Here is a 24,603-nt window from a genome sequence, read left to right as displayed (position 1 = left end):
ATTATCTATTTAAACACATATTCTAACAAATACGTAATTATTTATCAATTACTTTAAATTAACCAATTCAAACCGACTTTATATATGTCAAAAACAGATCTCTGAATATAATGCTCTATTAAAACTCAAATCATGTGATTTTTTTTCTAGAATGTAGGCAACTCATTGTGCTTCTATGCAATGCAATATTTAGTTTAACATATGGTTTTTTTTTAATTCACTTGATACTATATTGATTACACAATTGATTTTCAATTCATTTATATAAGGGTATGTTTGGAAAGCCATTTGGTAATTGAAATTGGTGTAATTATTAAGGTAGTAATTACACAACCTAGTAATTACGATAACTTATTTGTTTGCCACAATGTAATTACAGTGTAATTATAATTGTACTCTCTCTTTCATTTTAAAAAAAATTGACACTTCACACTCCATATGGACAAAACATTTCACATTAACAAAAATTAAATATATTATTAAAATTAGTTAAAATTAAAGATTGAAGTATTACTATTTTCCAGCCAAAAAAAATTATAAAATAAAATATAAAATATTTTTCTTACTCCACTCCACCACTTTCTCTCACCATATCCCCCAATGGCGGAAGCGGAATTTTCATCGAGGGGGTTCAAAAAATAAGTAAGCATGTTAATAGTATCTACAAATAAGAGGGTCAGATCGGGTCATATATGAACGGATCGGATCAAATATAAGCAACTAGATAAAATTCAACTTTACCTCAATACTAACAATAAAATAGAGAAAGTACACGTTTGACATAATATTAAAATCAATATGAGAAAATATATTTTTAAAATTTTAATTATGGGTTTTGTCACTATCATTGTTGTATATATACATTATTCAATTTTTGACACTAAATAAGGAACACAAAAGATTATACCATCCAAAAAAATATATTAAAATAAGATAAATAATTAAATGAAAGTTTAATAATGAGAATTTTCTTAATTCTTGATTTGTACGTTAAAGGCATATTTTTTCTTAAGTTGTGATCATTAATCTATAGTAGAAGGATATGAGAATACTTCCAACTCCAATCCTATTTATTTAATCTTACTTATAATCATATTATTCCTTAATCAAATAAAAATTAAATGTTTGACTTAAAATGAGTATGAGAGATTTTTTTTTTTAATTTTAAATATGAAAACTCAAAAAAAGTTATAACTTGTACTTAATTTTATAAAAATAGAAAAAAAAATATTGTAAAGTGTAATTCATTTTTTGTTGTGCTCTAAAATATTTATGTGAAATAATTAAACACATAATACAGTTTAATATTACAATATTGGGGTTGGACGTTTTATTTATTAAGCAAATAAAAATGAAAATAGGTTGAAACTAAAATATGAAAAAAAATATGTTGTTACCCGAGCTCGAACCCGCAGAGTTGGCACCAGAATTTGCAAATTCATGAACCCATTTACCGCTGGACCAAGTCAGGAGATTAATTATTAAATATATACTCATAAACCAACAAACGGATTCTATACATGCGGTGTAATTTTTCGACGAAGGGTGAACCCCCTAGACTGCATGTAGCTCCACCCCTGTATCCCCCGGCCCCCACCCCAATTTTTTAGTTTTATTTTTATTTATTAAATTTTTTTTATAAAATTTCTTACTTTATCTTGCCTGCCCCCCCCCCCCCCTCCTTCAAATAACAATTTAGATTTTTTATTTTTTAAAAAAAAAAACAATTTACCCCTTCCCACCTAATCCTTCACTTTTAAAAAAAAAATCTCATTTTGTGTTAGATATGTACATATATTTATATGTACATATATTTCTAAAATATATGTACATATCTAACACAAAACCAAAAAAATAAAAAAATAAATATAAATTAAGAGCGGGGGGTTTGATGGGGTGGGTATAATTTTATTTTTTTTAAAAATAAAATAATAACATTTCTTAGAAAGGAGTGAGAGAAGGGTGAAGTATGATTTTTTTAAAAAATAAAAGGATGAGGATTGTTGTGTGGGGGGAGGGGGCAGAAGTGGTGGAATGCGTGAACAAAATATTTTAGATTTTTTTATAAAAAAAATAATTTCTTTTTTGGGGTAGAAATACCTTAGTCTTTAACTTTTAACTAATATTAATAGTTTATTTGATTTTTGTTACGGTGAAATATTTTATCCATTTGACAAGATTTATTTCAAAACTAGAGAGAGTGTATTACACACACTTTTGAAGTGTGTTTCTCAAACTAATAAGTGATAATTTAGGTATGAAACTCACACTTTTAATAATTTAGGTATGAAACTCAAAAAAATGGTATAGTTTAAATGTGTTTTTGACATTTATCTGTACAATATATTATGACCACGCCCCTGTCCATTAATAGATTATGCCTTAGATAAAAACTTAAACAAAGATCTAGTATACGGTAACAAATTTGACCAAATCAGGGGATGTAGCTCAGATGGTAGAGCGCTCTCTTAGCATGCGAGAGGTACGGGGATCGATACCCCGCATCTCCACAAACTTTCCTCTCACTCTCTTTTTTTGTTTGATGTCTATCCGTTTTGAGGTTTCACTAGCTCAAATTCACATCAAAAAGTCTCACTTTGAGGAGTAAAGCGTTTTATGTTTTGTCCCTTTTTGTTCTTCTCTCCACAAACTTTCCTCTCCCTCTCTTTTTTTGTTTGATGTCTATCCGTTTTGAGGTTTCACTAGCTCAAATTCACATCAAAAAGTCTCACTTTGAGGAGTAAAGCGTTTTATGTTTTGTCCCTTTTTGTTCTTCAATGTTCTCTCTGTTGAATTTATTTGTCAAATTTTCCTGATTATCCGTCTCCCAAAATATATTATCTAAAAATAATTTAACTTTAATTTGTATATTTTACCTATAATAAGATGATTTATAACTACATAAATACATATAACTTATTTTAGGGAATAAGTTTCAAAAAAAAATATTTTTTTCTTAAATTCGTATCTAGTCAAACATTACCACTCACACATGATCAGGCATTCGGGAGAAGCCTCACCCTAAGAAGACCACCTTACAGCTGAAAGCAATCATATGATCCTCAAAAGTCCAACATTTAATCTCAATTGCACGCCCAATGCCCATCTGCTTCAATCAGTTTTACACAAGGCATTAGAACATAGACGTGTGCTATAAAATAGTTTTTTCAGTGCCCAAGCGTATAGTCGTTTCACAGTGAAATGATGATTAATTTTTGAAGCTATAAAATGAAATTTTGCAAAGAATAAAAGGCATGGGAGAAAAATCCCAAGAAGATTTTGTTAGTATTTTGTTCTTCCACCTTATAGTATCTTCCCTTAAAGAGGCCTTAAAATCTCCTCTCCACTTGTATTATTATTTTTATGTAGGAGATTTTGTTCCGGTAATGAACCATGATTTGCCATCTTAGTCAAAAAAATAATGAATTTAATCAACTTTAATTCACTTACTTTTTATAAATTCAACTGTTAAATGAAATGATGATTCTCCTAAAAGCACTTATTTCACATCATAAATTTTAATTTTTATTAAAACAAATGTTGTCCAATCAAATATTGATCAATCCGTCACCTAAATCAAAAGGGAGTTAGTAATTTTCTTGCTTCATTCTTTTGCTACTTGTGGGGGGGATGAGTAATGAGTGTAGACTTTTTCTTTCTGTGTTCATCACTTGTACCCACCCCAAAATCACAAAGGTTTATTAATGGTCCAATAGAGGCACTTGCCTTCTGACAATTGTACTGTCCAATACAAACAATGATAGGGGACTCCCTCTTTGTGTTTTAATCTTAGGGTCCCATCCCCACCTACTTTACAACTTACTCATTTACTTCACCAGCCTGTTAAGTTTCATTCCCAACCCAAAAGACCATGCATCTACCATTGAAGAGGGTAACAAGGGGTTTACTATAATTTATTCGGTAAAAATTTATATGATAAAGTAATTTTTAGATTTTTTTAATGTATATATTTAGATTTTGAATATCATAAATATAAGATTAGAAATTAATTTAGTGGTCGAGGAATTTAAAATTTAATTTGAGGTTTCAAATTCAAATCTCAAGCATTATTTTTCGAAGTCCCTTACTGAAAATTAGGAATCCGTAACATGTGAATGTGGATTGTAAATAAGCATCGATATCTTTTTTCTTTAAAATTTTGCATCCAATCAAACATTTAAAACACAAATTAATTAGAACAAAAAGAGCAATTTTAATTGAACTATGACTAAGCATTATTAGTTGTGTGCATCGATCGGTTCGATTCGATTTTATCTATTATTTGTTTGGCTTATTGATTTTCAATTTTTTATATATACTAAATCAATAACAAAATCAATAAGATATTTTTTATTGATTTTTCGTTTATCAATTTTTGAAATTTAACGGTTCAATTTTCGGTTTAACTTATAAGAAAATGCTCATTAAATAATTGTATAACTTCTCTAATAATTTGGCGCGACTAGACAAAAATGTAAAAATGCTCATAAAATAGAAACATTAGTAACCAACATAAAAAGAACTATACAAGTGCAACTCAAATAAAAGAACTAGGATAATAATGTGACTTAAATAATAAAGGGCAAAGATAGTAATCATTAAGGTACTGATATTAATATTCAATATTTATATAGGGATAAATTAATAAATTACTATAATTTTTAATGGATTATCGATTTATCAAATAATTCAACATTAAAAAACCAATATTAAACAAATAACTCAATAATTTTTTTTATAAAATCACTAAAAATTCGTTAACCCAATAACCAATAATAATATTTTAATTTAATTTATTGATCGATTCAATTTTATCAACCTAAGCATTATTACATGATTGTATCAACTATCTTTGTCACAGTAAATTTATCAAAATTTGCGCACATAATTAATCAAAAGCAATAATCATATATCAAAAACTTTACATCTGTACTAAAACATAATTTGCTAGAATGAAGGAATTTTCCTTCTTATTGTTGAGTATTGAGGTCATGTACACGCCCTACCTTATTCTTTGTATTCTAAACAATTAACTCACCTAGGCAATTATACCAACAAAAAAACACAAACAAAAAAAAAAAATACACCAATCTTTTCTTTTTCCTCTTTGAGAAAAATTATGACCCTTTCTCAATTGTACTTAAATTCCTATTCCAATTTCCAACTACCTATAGTGAAATAGTAATGCACCTATTAAATTCTAAACTACCAATTCCAACACCAAAAATAAATAAAATAAAAATTTGGTTATCAAAATTATTGCATTTTTACCCAAATCGAGTGTCCAGAAACGCCTTTGTGAACCACAAACACCATATAATAACCGGGAGGTGCAATATTACACGATGGAGGCGCAAACACCGTAATTTTTTGGGCGAACGATGACAGTTGTTGAACTTCTACGATGTCCAAAATTAACAATCGTTGATTCATTGCGAACGAGTGTGTGGTAAATGATGGTGCGATCATGGTTACCATGAGCTCGTTCGTAGCCTGAGAAACCCCGAGGGTAAATGTGACGGAGAATTTCTGACCATACGATACGGATCCTTCAACGGTCATGATTGATGGACGGAGATGAGAGTGTTGTGGACTCAAATATGGTGGCATAAATGCTTCTAAGCTTAACTCTGTGGGGTACTTTACGCCTGTGAAGTTGTACCTTATATGTGGATTACTTCCACCCACTAATATCCTGCCATCTGGCAATAACGTCGCTGCTGAGTGGTACATTCTTGGAATACTAGTGGGGTTGAGTACACTGAATCTCTTATTCGGGTCGGATTGATTCGGATTGTATAAAACCGGATTCAATACCGGGTCAATCGCGTTTTCCCACCCGGCTGTCCCTTTTGATGCTCCATTCAATATAATCACATCTCCTGTAGGCAACAACAACATATCAGGCATGACCCGACCCAATGGCATATCCTCCATGACCCATTTAGGATCCGGATCCGTTATTTTAATCCGCCCACATGTTCTCGAAGCAGGCATAAATCCACCCAACTCCGCTTGTAAAAACGCGCCACCATTAGCGCCACCACAAACCATCACCTCCACCAAGGGAGAAAAATCACCAGTGACTAATTTCATTGGTAACATTACCGATGATCCAGTCGCCGGATAACTCCTTTTCTCACCAGGAATTAATGGAAACTCTCTAATAACTCTATTTTTTGCGTAATCCAATACTATCGACCGTTGGTTAGCAAAAATGTACACATTTCCATCGGGTAATAGGTATAAAAACGGATAAAGATTGTTTTCCTCTTTAGGATCAGTTGTTTCCTTCAAAAACGGGAGGTGAAAAACGTCGTTATTATTTGAATTTTGTGGGAAAAACTCGTAGCTATAAGCACTTCTTCCTCCTATGATTATAATACGTCCGTCAGGAAGTATATGATCGGTTGAATACCATCGTTTAACGATGAGATTCTGTGAAATTTCCGTCCAATCACAAATTTCTTCATCAGCACACGGTGAAAATAATCGTATTTTACGTTCACCAGCGTGATATCCACCCGTTTGTATAAGGGTGCCGTTGGAGTTAACGGCACCTGAGGAACACCAAACGTCTGTGTGTACCATGAGTGGACGGTACGTATTGGTGGCGACATTGTAAAGGATAGAATGAGCTGTGCAATCTACTTTGAGGGCTTCGTCATTGTACCTGTTGAAAATATAATTAAGTAAAAATAAATATATGTGTTATTTCTAATCCTTCGCCATTTAGATAAGAAATTCAGCTCAAACGCTATATTTGATTTAAATTTTTTAGTTAATTTGTATAAATAAGTGCTCAAAACTAATAAATTTAAAATTCCGAATTCACCTGTAATTAATTATGAAAGAGTGCTTGAAATGCTTTGAAACTTCAAATTCTTTATTTCACTTTGAAATTGAAATAGTAAACAAAATTGCAAAACAAGCATTGATTTCCAAATAATTACTCCAATTTGTATATATGTTCAAACGCCTTGTTAAGTTTTCAAATGATATGAGATGAGATGATCAGACAATTCAATCGTACCTGCATTTGCCTTGAGGAAGAGAAAGGTTAGAAGAACCGAAATCGGTCCGATCGAAGATGACAACTTTATTATTATGGAGAAGTTGCATGTGCATGGCAGAGACGCCAATGGATTTATGAAGAAGAATCCATTTACCATTTGTATGATCTGAGGTTTTTTGGTCCAATGATGATGATTGTTGTTGAATATTACTAGGAAGTGATGATGAACCATGTTGGTGGTTATGGCTCTTTTTGCTAGTGTCATGTTTTTGTGATGAATAAGATGAACATGAAAGAGGGAAAAGAAGGAAAAGAGAAAAAAGGAAGGGAAAACATACAATATTGAATGCCATAATAACAAGAGGGAGTACTACTTCTTGAAGTCTAAATTTATGTGTGTTTCTTGAGGGGATTTTAGAAAGAAACTAAAAATTGGGGAAGTGGAAAATTAATAAAAGGAATATTATATGCTAGTAGTTTCATAGGTTCTTAAAGGAATGAAATTAATTTAATTAGTGTGAAATCTAAAAGTTTAATTGTGTAAGAAAGTGGAAAGATATAGCATGTCTGGATTCACTTTTGATTTTTGAATTATAATCAAAAGTCACAAATTTTAAATTGGAAGTGAGGGGTGTTTACCATCCGGATTATTGTTAGGACAAAAATAATTAGGTGGCATACACAAGCTAGCAAAACAAACCTCGAAAGACCATGAGTAACAAGATAAACGAGAAATATATCACAAGAGACAAATATTTAGCGTGGTTCGGCAACCAACCTACATTCACAAAAGGAGATGAGCAATTCACTATATAAATTAGGGATGTCAAATGAGCGGGTTGGGTTGGAATTGAGAATATTAAAATGGGTTGAAATAAAAATCGGGTTGGATCATGACCCGCCCAAATTTACTTTGGGCTCAATTGGGCTAAAATTTGGACTGGGTCATGACCCGCCCAATTTGACCCGCTTAATCTCAACAATTTTAACATCTTATTATTTACCTTTTATAATCACAATTTGAATTTCAACTCAAGAAAATAAAAATAAAAATCCACAAATTGATAGATTAATCCTAAAAGATAGAAAATAGATAGTAATTCATATTTTTAATATGAGAATATACGTTACACCAATGCAAATAAAGAGTTTTAAAACGGGTTGAAATTGGAGATTAAGTTGGGCTCAATTGAAGATTTTTTTTTAAATGGTTAAGACTTGAATGGATTGAGATTGAACCAATACAAATTATCTTGAGCCCAACCTATAAAAGTTTGGACGGATTGGGCGGATTACTTATATTTGGGATCATTTTGACACCCTTAATATAAATATGAGAATAAAAATATTGAGAGAAATAACCTCAGACAATTTATTCAGAATAAAAAGAGATTCGCACAAGTATTAACGTAACACTTCTGTCTCACAACAACTCCTTCTTATCTATTATTTTTGATTAATTTTTATCATTTTAGCTTAAAATCAAATACTTATAAATATTTTTATATTTACTCAAATACTACAAAAATATTATAAAATTATTTTAATTTAAAAATACTTAAAATAAGTCGCCTATAAAGAAAGAGGGATCTAGATGGGGAGGGTGGGGGAAATGCATGCACAGATTAGGTGAAAGTAATCAATTAATACTAAATATATGGAGAGACAGAAAGGAAGTTCTTGTATTGGTTTATAATCATTTTGATTTCCACAAATAATTATTACTACTATTTCACTGTTATTTATTTAAAGAATATAAATCCTTTTATCTTTCCTTGAATAGACTTTAGTTAATTTACTTTTATCTACCTCTTTATTTTGCCTTCTTTCTATGTTGTTTTGGCTGAGGAGGACAATGAAACTTGATTCTTTTAACTTTTAGCGGGAGCTTAAGTGCACCGGGCTGTCCTTTTTTTTATAGAAGGTTTGATAACGTTTGTTCGAAAATTTCATGGCTGTATATATATTATTTTTTTGTTTAGATATTCGTATTTGAAATTTACAATATGCATGATGTTAATGATGATTATTATAAATATTTTAGTATTTTATTTTTATACATAATATATTTTTTATTGTAGTTATGCCTCTTTCTTCCCGTACCACTCTACCACGACTTTCCCTTTTGCTAATCCTGTTTTATCTTGTTTTCTATATGTTTGCCCTTATCTGACCTTTTATCTTGTCCTCTCTTAAAGTCGAGGGTCTTTCGGAAATAGCCGCCCTACCTTTCAAGGTGGGGGTTAGGTCTGCGTACACTCTACCCTCCCCAGACCCCACATTATGGGATTATACTGGGTTTGTTGTTGTTGTTGTTGTTGTTGTTGTTGTTGTTGTTGTAATATATTTGAATATGATTATTATAGAGGGGTAATTTTTTTCAAAGAGAGTGACACTATAATGAATGTCCCTGTTATTATAGATAAAATATTGTTATAGAAAAATAAAACATAACATAAAAAATTAGTTTTAAAAAAAATCAGGCCGTTATAATGAATTATTATAACGAAGTTTTAGTATAGTACTTATAAGTTATTACCATTTAATTACTCTAGTTGGTTGTCTCTAATTAATACTGTCAATTTCATTAGGTATTCTTAGATAGTACAATGCGTAGCTGTTTGATTTGGATGAAACAAAGAGAACTTATAGTAGTGGTTTGCTGATTTAACATTTCACCTTCCAAATTAAACTATATATGGGAGTGAGAATATTATGTTAAGATCGATTTGGTCTAATTCAATAATTTTAATTAATTCACACTCTGTAATTGTATTTATAAATTTATTAAATATATATATAAAAATTAAATATAAAATGTATTACTATTATTTGATATTTTATGATAGAAAATTCAAAATCCATAGAGTTTAATAAATCTTGGCTTTGACTCTATCAACAGGTCAACCAAATGTCTTTAGTTTGAGTTTTGGAATGTAGAAATTAATTCTAATAGTAAAAGTGTTTTTCTTAAATAAATCCTACATGATACAATTTGGATCTATCAATTTAGTGAGTTTCAAAAATTAAATGGTTACATAAAGACCGTCATACTTGTTTCTAAAGGTATTTACGATTTCAATAAAAATCGATTCAAATTGAAAAATCGAATCAAATCGATTAAATAAATTGATTTTATTTGTGTTTGGTTTAGTTTGGTCTTAGATTTTTATAAAAAATTGATAGTATTTTTTTTTGATTTGATTTTGTTCGAAAAAAACGAAGAAATAACCGAACCAACCAGCAAATTATATACATAGATTTTATTATTATACATACATAAAATTATTTTTATAAACAATTTTAAAGATCTTATATATGTTTTCATCAAAATTTATTTTTAATCTATTCATGAAAGCAAAATTCTATTTTATGGTTTCGTGTATATGAATTTCTAAGACAATTCTTAGTGGGATTAAAAATGTCATTGTCTCTCCCTTCTAGGCTAAAATGGTGAATTTTGAAGTTTTATTCATAGTAAATTTAGTGATCGAGAGTTATATAATATCAGTCATTCTAATTATTTTTCTTTTCGAATGGATTGTTGTCACTTTTTTCCCAGTTTGATCAAATCATTTTTTTAATAGTTGTTTATGATTAATAACTGTATAACCAAATAAAATCAAACCGAAATCGATAACAATCAAACCCATAAATATATATTATATTTGGTCTGATTTAATTTTTTAAAAACCGATTAAATTGATTTGATTTTAATTTTAACTAATAACCAACCCAAACCAACCGTGAATGCCGCTACTCGTTTCATATAATGACTTTAAGGCTTGCTCATGGTTGATTATATTAAATACTGTCAATATATAGTATATAATTACTGCCACAATTGCCCCATTGGTTTTGGTTTCCTATCGCAGTCTCTATTAACTCCATATATATTTTTGCCCATTAAGCAACATAAAATATCTTATTATAAAGGTAACCATGATGACATCTCTTGTCCATGCTCACACGAGCACGAAAGCTATTTTTAAATGATAATTTCCCCAAGAGTCATAAGTTAAAGTCCTAAAGTTGAGCACCTGTGAACTTTCACAATCAAAAAAGTTTAAAAAGTTTTCGACGAAGGCAAAGGTTCCAAGATTTGAAGTTGATATATTTTATAATGATATTTTTTTTAAAAAAAAAAACATCTTATGACATGACTAAATTCGAAATCATGCTAGAAAGTGACATGTTTTGGAGGTAAAGCTTTTCCTAAAAAAGGGGATTTTATATTAAGATTCAAATTCAAAATTTCTAGTTAAAGATGAAAAAGTAATTATCATTTTACCACAACCTATGTTGATACATCGACATCAAGTTAATATACACATACTAATTGAGTTTAAAATCAAATAATTATAAATATTTAGTAAGTTTCTTAATATGTATGTAAAATTTGAACAAAAACTAATAATTCTCATGAATCCGTAAATTATGATCTAGATCTGTCACTACATGTCATAAGATCAACTTTAATTTCATGAATTTTTTTGGGTTAAATTTCTGAATGCTCGCTTTATTTATATTAATCAATTACCAAGTCACTCAATTTTATTTTATTTTTTTTCAAAAGCATCCCAACTTTTCTTAGTTACTTTTCACCGTCATCCAACTTTGCCTAGATAACTTCCATATAATCATTAATAATGTATTGAAAATTGTAATTTCCGCTAAAATGATCATGAAAGTTAACTAGACAAAATGAATGACCATATAAACTATCCTTTTCATTTTATTTTATTCGGCTCCTAGATATTTCATTTCACTTGTCCATTTTAACAAATTAAGAGAGTTTTATTATTTTTTTCCTCTAAATTACTCTTAGTATTAATTAATTATGTAAAGTAGATGTAGTCAAATATATAATTTTAAAACATTACTAATAAGATTAGTTTAATAAAATACATCTATAATTAAAAAAAAAATACGATGTGTCGGTGTCAAGTGAACAAGCCATTCGACTCTTCTTTGATGACATAACTTTTTCTTCCAGTTTCCTATATGGTGGTACTGTTAGGTATTCATATTGGAGTTGGATTAAATTTGAATTTGCACTAGAAAATTTTAATTTGAGGGAGAAGGATAAAACGCTCTCTAACAAAAACGATTTTATATTTAAAAAAACTTGAACCTAAAACCTTTATTTTAAAATAAAGGAATACTTAACATTCCACGACAACTGATTGATCTTTGATGACATGACTTACCTATGATATTTTGTTACAGTTGTGGAGGTTTAAATAGTTCTAAAAAGTTCAGAAGGGCACGATTAATTAGGAGAGTCTATGTCAACTTGTTGTAATTAATAATTTGGTATAAGGGTCCATAGAAACTTTAATATTTTGTCGGTCAGCATGATTATTAAAATGCTTGAATTAAATGCAAGTATGTAGCTACCTGCAGCCAATTAAACCATCCTAATTTTATTTGTGATCTCAACAATGCATTTTACATATGCGGTTGGTTTTTTCTTCTTTAATTTATTACACAAATAATGTAAAAAAAAAAAAATTGGACATGTTTGGAAATCATAGTAAAATTGTTTAACCTAAAATTCATTTGTTAGGTTAGTTAAAATCGAAGTCACGAGCAAGCCGATTAAAATTGAAGTATTGAAAACACTCCTAAATTCGGCGCGAATTATTAATTTCATTTTTGAACTATAAACAGTCTTAAAAATGTTTTTAAATTTGACTAACTGAACTTAAATACACGCCTAAATTCTTGCAAGTTTAGAGATGTTTTCAACTTTTTTCTCGACTTTAAATTAAAAGTTTCATGCTCCTACAAGAGTTTGAAACCACTTGCTATGTCATGTGGCAGATCAGAGGTGTATCTAAGTTTAGTTAGTCAAATATAGATGTTTTTAAGGCTGTCAATAGTGTTGTATTTGTTTGAATAAAGAAGAAAAATGTCAAAATTGTAGGCATTTGGTTAGTGGAAGTCAACAAAGAAGGTTAATGATTTTCACACATTTTATCAAATATGATGGCATAAATGTGTTCATAAGCACCAACTATGGTTCTAAATTGCCTATAAATAGGCATCTCTACCATGAACACATAACAACAAAAATCTAGAGAAATACATGTGAGATTTAGAGAATTTTCTCTTGGAGATCTCTTGGGTGTAGTCTTTTAGGTATTTGGGTGAGTGAGAAAAATATTGTGTATCATATGGTTGTAACAATTTTCATATAGTGAATATTTTTATGGGTAGTCCGTTGTTTTTTCTCCAATTGGGGAGTTTTCCGCGTTAAATTTTTGTGTTGTTATTCTCTTTAAATTTTTCTGTTATTTTCTGCTTGAAGGCGGTCCGAAAAGGGTGGAAAAACAGTCGGTGCCTTTTTCCCAACAAATAGTTCAAAAATAAAACTAATAATTAAATTAGGGTACTTAATATATAGATAGATAGATAAATATGTGTGTTTATATTGATAAGCACATTTACTTGTCAGTTTTTGATTTAATTCGTGTGGTTTTCTTCTTTTGTGTTTTTTGCCTTCAATAAAATTTTATATTTTTGTGTTAAAGTAATACTATGTTCTAACAGAACTAAAAGAAATTATTAAAAAAATCTTAAGAGATTTAATATATGTATTACAGATGATTTAGATGAACCTCAGGTGCCCAAGGATGGATCTAACTTAAAAGTTATGGGTTCACTAATTATTGCCTAAGCTCTATATTACTATATAAGTGACATATTGTCACGTCCCGGAAGAGTACTTTAGGCGTGGCCGGCACTCAAAAGCCATCGTTGGGTTCCAAGCGAACCACTTGTCCTGATCACACAATTACTCATTCAGCGAAAGACTTAGTTTAAGAGAAAAACAATTCTTAGTGGGCTAACGCAATCAACAATTTCAATCATTCAAATCAGAAACATAGTTTGAAAGGAAACCAATCATGAGTTAAAGACATCAAAACAAATCCATCACTGTCTAGTCTATGAAGTCTCATCTCTACTCTCTAGATAGTGCCAATGACAAGTCCATGGCTATCCAAAAAGGAATATTCGAAAGAAAGATGACAAATCTAGAGTGTCTGCGGATGCAAGGAGGGCTAACCAAATCTGAGAGTAGAAGTGATATTCAACGATGCGCCTGTTGAGGATCTCTAGTACCTGTCTCTGCATCATGAAATGAAGCAGGCCAAATGGCGTTAGTACGTGGAATGTATGAGTACGTAAAATGGCAGAGTGAAACACGCATCAGGGTAGAATCAAAGCAACTCAGAATTCCAACTCAAAAGAAGAAACAATTCAATCAACATATCCTAAGTCTAAACAAGAATATGATTTAGACAAGACCAATCATGTACAATCCAATCCAATCCATTCCAATCCAACTCGGAGTAATATCAAGACATATATAAGAGTTTCTCTTATGCGACAACCATCACTTATGAGCCAGTAATAGTACAACAAGCCAACATTATTGCCAAGTCAGTTCATACCTTGCCAGGGTAGGAACGAATCAACAATCATGGATCCACAATTAATCAAGTCCTATCATGTCAGGACAGTAATTTGGAAAACATCCGACTTTAACGGTTCAATCCTCCCTTATGTTTGGCGACGTAGTTATTGGGTTCGAGTTATTACTTACTCTTACCCAATTCGGTGCTCGATACTCCTCCCAAGACTCAATGCTCATAAAACTCTATCCAATCAGTTCAATCTAGTCATATCGACAAGTCTCATGTGGCCCTTATCAATTTATCAATTTTATTACAATCAAACCTCTCAACCAATCATACTATCCAATCAGTCCCAATTACATCTTTCAAGAGTAGTTAGATATACTTTTATTACAACAATAAGTTATGTTCCTATTTTATGCCATTCACATTCATAGTTATCCCAATTTATGCTTTTCTTTCCAATCAATAGATATGCATAATCGTTTACAATTAATATATGTAGTTATAGTTCATGAAATAGAATATGAAAAGTAATTGTTCAAGAATTCAACTCATGAAGATCATCAATCAATGAATAGTATGTAAAAATATTCTAGGGTTTAGGAAAATTTTAATAAAACGTTCATAGAAGGTTCAAGTCTTTCACAATTCTATCAAACACGTCTATGGGGCACATGGAAGAACACAAATTCATGTTTTAGTTAGCCTTACATACCTGGAAGAATTCGATTCTTGAAAGACTTTGAAAAACTTGACGAATGCTCTAGGAACCATACCTTTCTCTCCTCTTGAATTAACTTAGAACTTGAACTCTAGCCCTCTTTCTCTTCTCTAATCCTTGCTCTCAATGTTCTTGGGCGTTTTTGAAGAGAAAAACTCCTTAGAAACTTATATGGGGCAGAATGGTGATCCCTAATGTAGTGGGTTAGATATAGGATGGGTGGGAAAGGTACAAAATGCCCTTTCCTCAAGCAAAATCTGAAAAACGAGTCCAGGACCCTGCAGGCGTGATTGTGGCGCACCGCTCCATCATCCAAACTACTACAACTAGTTTCGGGCGCACTGCTGGCACGCCGCTCCAAGCCCCAAACTATTGTAGTGATAGAATTTGATAAAATTGTCATAACTTTTTACTCCAAAATGGAAATGAGGCGACTCGGTGACGTTGGAAAGAGGATTCAAAGAAGTTTAATTTGATAGGTCAAGGGACACATAAATCTTAATATTCTAGAAGTTATGGTCGTTTGAAGTTGACCCTTATACAGAACTCATTCGGAAACTTAGTCGATAGAAATTATTTTGATTTGGCTTGGTTTTAGGGGTCCCTTATGACCCTAAGTCACATCTAATACCCTTCAATTACTTACGAATTAATCCTAACTCATGCATGCAATTTGAAGTCGTCAAGTACGATCCAATACATATATGAAGAATAGTCCGAATTTCAGCAAAAAAAATTGGGGTGTTACACATATATAGTATTAAGAAATTTACTAAAATAATTTAACATTTCTTTATATATAAAAATAATAATTTTACTTTGTTTATACAACGTAAATTTTTAATGAAGGGGATTCGATTGAACCTCTTTGGGCCCATGGGTCACTCTAGCTGAGATGATATAGGTTTATGTGAACCAAATAATTTTTGTCTTAATTAAGCATGCGTATAAGAAATTCACTAAATACATATATCATATCTGAATCTGAACTCAATTAATATATATATTAACTTAAGATTAATATAAAAATTTATAAACTTTAAATCTTGAATTCGCCCTCTACTTACGACACTAAAACTTCCCTTGGAATAGAATCGGTTTCCACGGGCTCAAACGATTCTATCATGATGAATACACCATGCAATCATTTGTTTGAAGGATTAACTATATATGAATCATAATGTAGAAATTATAATGAGATAAACTATAATATAAAAATTGATCAATTGTGTTTTATATTTGATCTCGTTTTCACCTTTTCAGTCATTCTCAAAATAATTTTTAAATATTAAATTTTCCATTATTTAGATTTTTTATCTTCGTCATTTATAGTTATTTAGCATTTATTGAATAACTAATAAAAGATTCGCTGATACTAATCTAATCCAATTAAAATGTACGATACTTTGTAGTTGTACATGAGCAAAGTGTTGTTAGTACATGTTTTATATTAAAATGGACAAATGTATCATTAGTTATGCAAATATTAAGTACACTCATGGAGAACTTCCTTTCAAGTACTTAGGTATTTCTTTATTAAAAAAAAAATGATCAAAAGAGTTTCATCATGGAATGCAAAGAAATTTTCATATATTGCAGTGATTTTGCTTCTTTTTTTTTAGATAGCTAGTTGTGAATGACTATGCTATGGAGTTATATTATCGGTGATTAATAACAATTATTAGTTACCGAAAAAATTTAGTAATATGAAGCTTTATATATATATTGCTGACCAAAGTTTGTATTAGGAATATGCAGAATTATGCCAACAAGGGTGTCCATTCCCTCTTAATTAAAGATGTCGTCCGAATCTTGAGTATACAAAAATATCGATGTTAGAAAGCATTTTTCTTTTAAATATGTTTTATACAGTGTGAATTTAAATTAATTGGAGCTTCAACACGAATACTGGACACCAAGGGTGTATTTGGTATTGTCTGATTTTCTCATTTTTTGTTGGTCAAAATATTTTTAACAAGTTTCATAAGTCATTTCCAAATCCATTGTCTCCTTCACGCTCACCCAACGTCTCCACCCCCACTCCCCACTCCATCCCACCCTCATAATAATTGCCATAGATGTATGGTGAACAAGTGTCGGAAGATTTGATTTTGTAACACTTTACAAACTTGTTTTTAGTTTTATGTTCTTTTTACGAGAGATGATCGGTTTTATACCTAAAAGATCTGAAAAGGTCATTTTCTCGAGTGTTGCACTGTCATCCGGATATATGACAAAGAAAAGATCAGATTTAGATTACCATAACATACTGTTTATGTTTTTTGTTTTTGTTTTCTTTCTGGTACCAATGAGCTATAAGAGTACTTTTTTAGCAAAGTCCAATGTGTTTATCAGAACAAAAAAGGAAAGACAAATTTCTTCAAGAACTAGGAGGTGCTTGCACCCATTGACCAGCCTCTAACAGCAACCTTTACAGCAGCGACAACGCTACGCTGCCTCATCTCCGGATTTAGCCCTTGTTTCTCCCGAGCATCGCTACTATCTTCGATCTGAATCCCAACGAAATATGCAACCTATGCAACCAAATGGACAGAACTACAAGAGGTTAGCACAAGTAGGACTAAATTTCTCAACAAGCAGCAGCAGGTAGAAGTAGCCTAAGTTGTGTTGTCACAGAAAAGTACAAACTATGCAGAAAATATCTAATCTGACTTGTCACTGAGCTCCAACAACAAACATCAACAACAACAACAGCAGCAGGACAACTATGCCTCAATCGCAAGCTAGTTGGGGTCGCCTGTGTGAATATCCTCATTGGCCATGTCGCTTCACTCAGAGACCTGTATCAATCCAATATTGAAAAGTGGATTGAGACCGAGCTTCGTTAGGTTGAATGTACTAATTGACTTTGTCCAACACAAACGACAGCTTGATTCCCAACCTAAACAAAGCAATTAACAACTGTTTTCGCTTTGTACTTCCATTTCTTCCCTGTTAGCTTCTTCTAACTACTTTGCCTCTTGCAATTATCTACAAGAGACTGGATAGACATCATAAAATCCTTTTTTCACTGAGTTCTTTGAACATTCTGGCTAGCACTAATCACCACAAACTAGACAAAGGGCACATAACGAAAACCACTTCAACTTTCCCATTTCTTCTTTAGAATATTACAGATTTATTTTTTTGTGTGTGAGCATCACTATTAGTTAAATCTATGGACAAAAACTCTAATCTTTTCGAGCATTGGTTATTCTGGAAGACATTGAACTAATCTCAGATCTACGTCTCCTAACATAAAGCAAAGAAGAATTTAGTCCATCCATCACTCTTGATACCTGAGAACCAACTCACATCTCGAATCTTGATTGAAGCATTAATGTATGCAAAGGTAACCAATAAGTTTCTAATTCATAACCCCATATTTTGTAAAACTGGAAAACTAACAGGCATGTCTAAGAAGATGTTTTCATTCTATTTGGACATGACATTAACCTAAAAGAACCTGTTGAGAAGTGGTTCACATTGAGAAAAATATGTGGATATGTTCTGTTAAAAGACTATATATCACCTTGATAGGTGGGGGGAAGTCATTAGAGCACTATAATCTTGACAAAGACTGCGGTGACGCCACTAATTTATGACACCAGTGAACCTACTATTGGCTTGGAACTCTCAACAAACTCTACTACTGCAACACAGTTTGTCTCCGCTCTTCGGCCAACTTACTCTTGGGACTAAAAGATACATCTGTTAAACATGTACCTACACCAACTATGACTCAATCTCAAACAAATTGGGGTCGCTTTTTTCTTATGATCGTGGTATTTGGGCCAAATTTTGAGCACCTACTAATTCCACGAGATACCTACCACCTCGCACCAGCAACATGTAATAAGTAACTTTGCCCACCAAGGCTAGAACATATGAGAAGAATCACCTAGGACTTGTTTGGAAAGACACCCTGGTAATTGGATTTGGTGTAATTGGATATAGTTACACTATATGGCATGTATGGTTGCCCATGTAATTATTTGGTCAGCTGTTAATTGGGTGTAATTGTCAGGGGTTAATTACACTCTCCAATTCACAGCGGAGCCTGTGAATTGTTGGTAATTACATGGTGTAATTACAAATAGGTTACTTTCTAATTTCTTCCTTTTATTTCTATTTTTATTTTTTCGTTTTAATTTATTCTTTAATTTTTACTATTTTAAATTCTTTTTTATTTTTATTATTCTAATGTTTTCTAAAAATATATATTTTATTTTATATTATTTATATTTCATTTCCTTTTCATTCTCAACCTTTACTTCATATTATTCCATGCAATTTTTCATATATTTTTTATGATTTTTTATCATTAGCATAATTTTGTTAGTATTCTAATTTTTAAATTATAGAATTCAGTGTCGAATAAGTTTATAGACTTACGTTATCCTTTTCTTTTAAATCAAATTTATGTACGTTATGTCGAAATTTGACATAAGAGTATTATGTTAAATTTTTTGTTTTGAATTTATGACTTATATTATATTTTCAGTTTCATTTATTTTAGGAGTATTGGCTCGATATTTTCCATTGCAAGTTATTTCTTTTTAGTTAAGACTTTATAGATTATCTTTTTGTCAAATTTTTTAATAATTTTATGACATTATATTTATAATGTTAATCTTTTTGTCAAACGTGCATTTCATGATGTTTATAGAAATTTTGTACTTTTAGTTTTTATGATTACGTGCATTTCTTGATGTTTATAGAAATTTGTACTTTTAGTTTTTATGATTAATTTAATTAAAATATACTAATTTGAAAAATATAAATCAATTATTTTTTTATAATATTAGTTAAGAACATATGTTTATTAATTAATATATTTTCAAAAGATAATATATATTTTAAATATTTAATTTAATATCATTTATAAAAGCCCTTATTTGTCTAATGTAAATTATGCAACCAAACAATACAATTGTAATTACACTGATTGTGGCAAACAAATAGGTCATCGTAATTATTAGGTTGTGTAATTACTAGGCTGATAATTACTATCCTAGTAATTACACCAATTCCAATTACCAGGTGACTTTCCAAACAGACTCCTAGTGTTTTTTGTCTCTGCTGGGATTTGAACCTAAGACCTCATGACTCTCAACCACTTCATTGATAGCTAGGCCACACCCTTGGGTGCCCATGTTCCCCTTTTAAATTCATCTTAGGCCAACATTATACAAAACAAAAATAAAGGATGGTAAATATGTACCTACAACAACAACAACAACATCATATCCAGATTAATGTCATAAATGGGGTCTAGGGAGGGTGAGATGTACACAGACTTTTTCCCTACCTTTGTTAGGTAGAGAGGTTGTTTCCAATAGACCCTCATCTTAAAAGGGAAGTTATTTATAGAAAGGTTGCAAGAAGAAAAAATGACAAGAAAATTTCAAGATACAAAACAAAATAAAGCAATAGATAGTAGAAATGCATAGAAGAATAAGAAACTACTTGATTACTAAATACTACTACTAATTAGGAGAAAAGGATATGTGGCAAGCACCCTGCCTCTCCCACCTAACGAGCAACCACATTCGACTACCTACTAACTTTCTACCCTAACCATCGATCTCCATACCTTCCTACCAAGGGTTACGTCCTTAGTAAGCTAAAGATATGTCATGTCATTTCTAATCACCTCCCCCCCCCCCCCAGTTTTTTTAAGCTTACATCTACCTCTCCTAAGTCCTGCTATAGTCAACCTCTCACCTCCTAACTAGCGCATCCATGTACCTCCTCTTCACATGCCCAAATCATCTCAGTCTCGCTTCCCTCATCTTGTCCACCATAGAGGCACTCCCACCTTGCTTAGTATAACTTCGTTCCTAATCATATCTCCTAGTATGCCCACACATACATTTGGGCATCCTCATCTTCGCTACATTCATTTTCTGGACGTGGGTAATCAAGAATGGACAACACACTGCCTCATACAACAATGCTGGTAAATATGTACCTATTAGTTAAAAATATTACCTTTCCTGAAGCACTCCGGACCGGTGAAATGTGAAGAAAATTCCAAAATGAGGTTCCATCTTTTCTGAAAGGAAACATGCAGCGACCAAGAGATTGAGCCTAAAGAACAAGGATACAATTCTTATCTGAATGTCAAGCAATGACCTGAACCTACCTGTAATTAAAGATATGTACAGTACACGGTTGTTCATTTTGGATGCATTGTTTTAGCTGCAAAGAGAGAGAAAAGGCAACAAGGATTGAGATCATCTGCTCAACCGCATATCTTCCCTTAGCACTTCCCCCACTTAAAAAAACTTAATCTTACGAAGGGCACCAAATCTCTTATCCCAAGATGGAGCAATTAGCAAATGCAACAAACAAAATTAAGCAAATGAGAGCAGATCTGCAAAAAAAAAACTACCTGAAATTGTGTGCCTTTGTCTGTGTCTTCCCCGCTTAAAAACCGACAATTATGACCCAATACTTCATGTCTCAAGTAGCCTATTGAAGAAAAAGAATGGTTCCTGTTAGCAATATTAGTTAGAGTAAGCCCTCATGCTCTTTCTATGAACACAAGAAATAAAATATGTACGCCCTCGCAAACCCATAAAAAATGAGAACATCCCATTGAATGAACAAAAGTTTTCACTAGTGTAAATTAGCTACAGCTTTAGCACCTGTTAATTTTAGGAAGGCATCACTTGCATAGACAATTGGCATGTCTGGTAAGTGTGCGTCAGTTCTGCACATTATAGGAAGATATTCCAAGAGAAAGTGTTAAGCCCATCCAGAAGCAGATCATATCGGTCATCAAAACAAGAAAATTAGGAATTTCAAAAAAAAACTCACAATACAAAGCTTTGTTTTATTCTACCAAAAGATATATTTAAGGATGCACCGAGCAGACTCGTTCCCGATTGACAGCACCTCCTGTCACTAACCAGTCTGCCATTCAACTCACTGTAGTTTGCCAACACGGACATTATGTTGTTGACAGCAACACTGGCTTTTGTCTTCTCTTGATCACTTGCTTCACAAGGTCCTTCAACATCTACTTCTGTGATAAATAAGCCTTATGAAAGGAATCCTAAGAAATGAACCTCAAGCAACAAGACTAGGAAACTCTACACTAGGATTTAAGAATTAAAATGAAACAGAGATAATCCAAACGCACAAAAATGGGAAACAAAGTCCTTGTGCAGTACAAGTTAGCTGGACAAATTTTTATGATTTAGACATACTGACTAGGATTGCTAATTTGCATGTTGAAACTTCAACACAAAGTGATGGGAAAGGTGTATGCACCCCAAAGCATAACCAAGTCCTAACTCAAGCAACTGACGAAATTGACTCAAAACATGAATTTAAGCTTAAGAGAAAAAAAGGACAGCCCGATGCACAAACCATCCCGCATTAGCAAGATCCAGGGAAGGACCGCAAATCAAGAGGAGTTATGTAGACGGCGGCCTAACCAAATTCAAGCATTAGTGGTTGCTTCCACGGCTTAAACCCGTGACCTATAGGTTACATGGAAACAACTTTACCATTGCTCCAAGGAGTGAAGGAAACCATTAAAAAGTGATGGAAAAGGTGTATGCACCCCAAAGCATAACCAAGTCCAAACTCAAGCAACTGACGAATTGACTCAAAACATGAATTTAAGCTTAAGAGAAAAAAAGAACAGCTCGATGCACAAAGCATCCTGAATTAGCAAGATCCAGGGAAGGGCCGCACATCAAGAGGAGTGATGTAGACGGTCTAACCTAATCCATGGTTTAAACCCGTGACCTATAGGTCACGCAGAAACAACTTTACCGTTGCTTCAAGGAGCGAAGGCAACCATTGGAAAGAAATAAGCACCATAAGTTGAGGACTACAATACTCAAAAGATTGGAGATTAGTGCAACAAATTTCAAAATCATGTAACAACTGTGACAGAAACGAAATCCCAAACATCTTAATGTGCATACTTACTATGAAAATCAAACAATAAGCCCACTACAATAAACAAACAAAAATTGAGAACTTTCAAGAAGCATAATGAATAAACACATACCTGTATGATCCAATCCTGCAACTGAATCAACTGAAAATGCTCTATCCACTTCCATAATCGAATTCGAGCAAACCTCCCTCCTACAACACTTAAAGACATACTCCCTGCAATTACCTCCATCATGACATACTCCTCCATTTCTCCCAATTCTATCACCTAATGAATTTCTCCTCCTCAAAATAGGCACTTGAATTCCCAAAAAATGAACCACCCTCCCATCCTTCTCACTATAAACAGGACACATATGAAACAACATCCAAAAGGGTGTCCCATCCTTCCTATAATTCAACAAACTAATTTGTATACCCCTCTCCTCACGAATCGCCTCTCTAATCGCCATAACTGATCTTCTATTAGTCTTAGGACCTTGAAATACCCTTCCATTCCTCCCTATAACTTCATTCTTGGAATAACCAAAAACTTTCAAGAAACCCCTTGAGGCATAAACAATAGGGTGACCAGAAATAGAGGGATCGGTAATTGTAAAACTATCAGGCAATTCATCAAGAGCTTCTCTAACCCCATCTGAGTATTTAACATTAAATGATTTCTCAATTAAACCCAGTTGTGATTCCATACTGATTCAACTTGTTTTGGCTCAAAGACTGTAACTTTATCCACAAAGATTAACCCCAATCCCATGTGTCAACTTTCAGCTAGTATAATTGAGAACTTCAGCTTCAACCCATGAACAAAACAAACAATAACAAAGAAATCATCAATAAACAAGAAAGACCATAGAAATAGCACATAGAATTGAATAAACCACATATAAAATAAGAAAAGATAGTCCGGTATATGCAGTGATCTAAAATAGACCAAACCACAAGACTGATTAATCGTGACATAATAGTCACGTCACAATAACTAAATCAATTACGCTAAAAATAATATTTTAGTGTAATGAGAAAGAAGAGCTTACATGGAGGAAAATATCTAAATGTATTGAATGAACAAGAAGAACTGGGGGTATGTCCATCAATCGTTTTTGGTGAATGAATTATTATAAGTACGAAGGAATTTAATGTGACTGAAAAAAGAGAATAGGAAACAAAGTCTTGAAATAGTCATTCATGTAGCAGATTTTTATTCAGAGTGTATGGTTACTATTGTGTATTTTTAATTGTGGTTTAGAAATATTAAAAGACTTATTTTTGGACATTAGCCAAATATATGTTCAGATTTACTATTTATTTTTTTTAATTGATATATATAACTTATAGTATATTGATTATATGTTGTAATATACATATTATAAAAGGCTTACGGGATAGGGACATACTCATATAAAAAAAATTCTAACAAAACCAATTGGGTGATAGACCCGCGAAGCAAAAGCTTTTTTCCTAGCATTGAACCATTATCGATTGATTACAGATTTTAAAAATTGCAATTTGAAAATTTGAGT

General features: G+C 31.9%; 2 protein-coding genes across 3 annotated transcripts; both read right to left on the bottom strand.

Annotated features, from left to right (window-relative positions):
• Positions 1–4,888: 4,888 nt before the first annotated feature.
• Positions 4,889–7,432, bottom strand: LOC129875090 (aldehyde oxidase GLOX-like). The gene is made up of 2 exons (XM_055950526.1): positions 7,034–7,432; positions 4,889–6,673 (listed from the first exon to the last, which is right to left on the bottom strand). Exons 1-2 carry the CDS (start codon positions 7,366–7,368, stop codon positions 5,257–5,259), a joined length of 1,752 nt encoding a protein of 583 aa, XP_055806501.1. The 5' UTR covers positions 7,369–7,432; the 3' UTR covers positions 4,889–5,256.
• Positions 7,433–17,394: 9,962 nt separating this feature from the next.
• Positions 17,395–24,232, bottom strand: LOC129880215 (protein TWIN LOV 1). Of its 2 annotated transcripts, XM_055954153.1 has the most exons (8): positions 24,118–24,231; positions 23,196–23,873; positions 21,989–22,196; positions 21,817–21,881; positions 21,561–21,640; positions 21,312–21,367; positions 21,158–21,221; positions 17,395–17,697 (listed from the first exon to the last, which is right to left on the bottom strand). In XM_055954153.1, the coding sequence occupies exons 2-8, from the start codon at positions 23,770–23,772 to the stop codon at positions 17,551–17,553; spliced, it is 1,197 nt and encodes a 398-aa protein (XP_055810128.1). In that variant the 5' UTR covers positions 23,773–23,873; positions 24,118–24,231; the 3' UTR covers positions 17,395–17,550. The 2 variants fall into 2 exon arrangements, with proteins under 2 accessions (XP_055810128.1, XP_055810129.1); XM_055954154.1 differs by lacking the exon at positions 21,312–21,367 and having other exon boundaries at positions 21,158–21,256; positions 24,118–24,232.
• Between the last annotated feature and the right edge of the window lie 371 nt (positions 24,233–24,603).

The sequence above is a fragment of the Solanum dulcamara genome, chromosome 2 (assembly GCF_947179165.1).
Source record: "Solanum dulcamara chromosome 2, daSolDulc1.2, whole genome shotgun sequence".
NCBI classification, from domain to species: domain Eukaryota; kingdom Viridiplantae; phylum Streptophyta; class Magnoliopsida; order Solanales; family Solanaceae; genus Solanum; species Solanum dulcamara.
The sequence above is the reverse complement of the archived record's forward strand: the minus strand, read 5'-3'. Positions and strand labels throughout refer to the sequence as shown.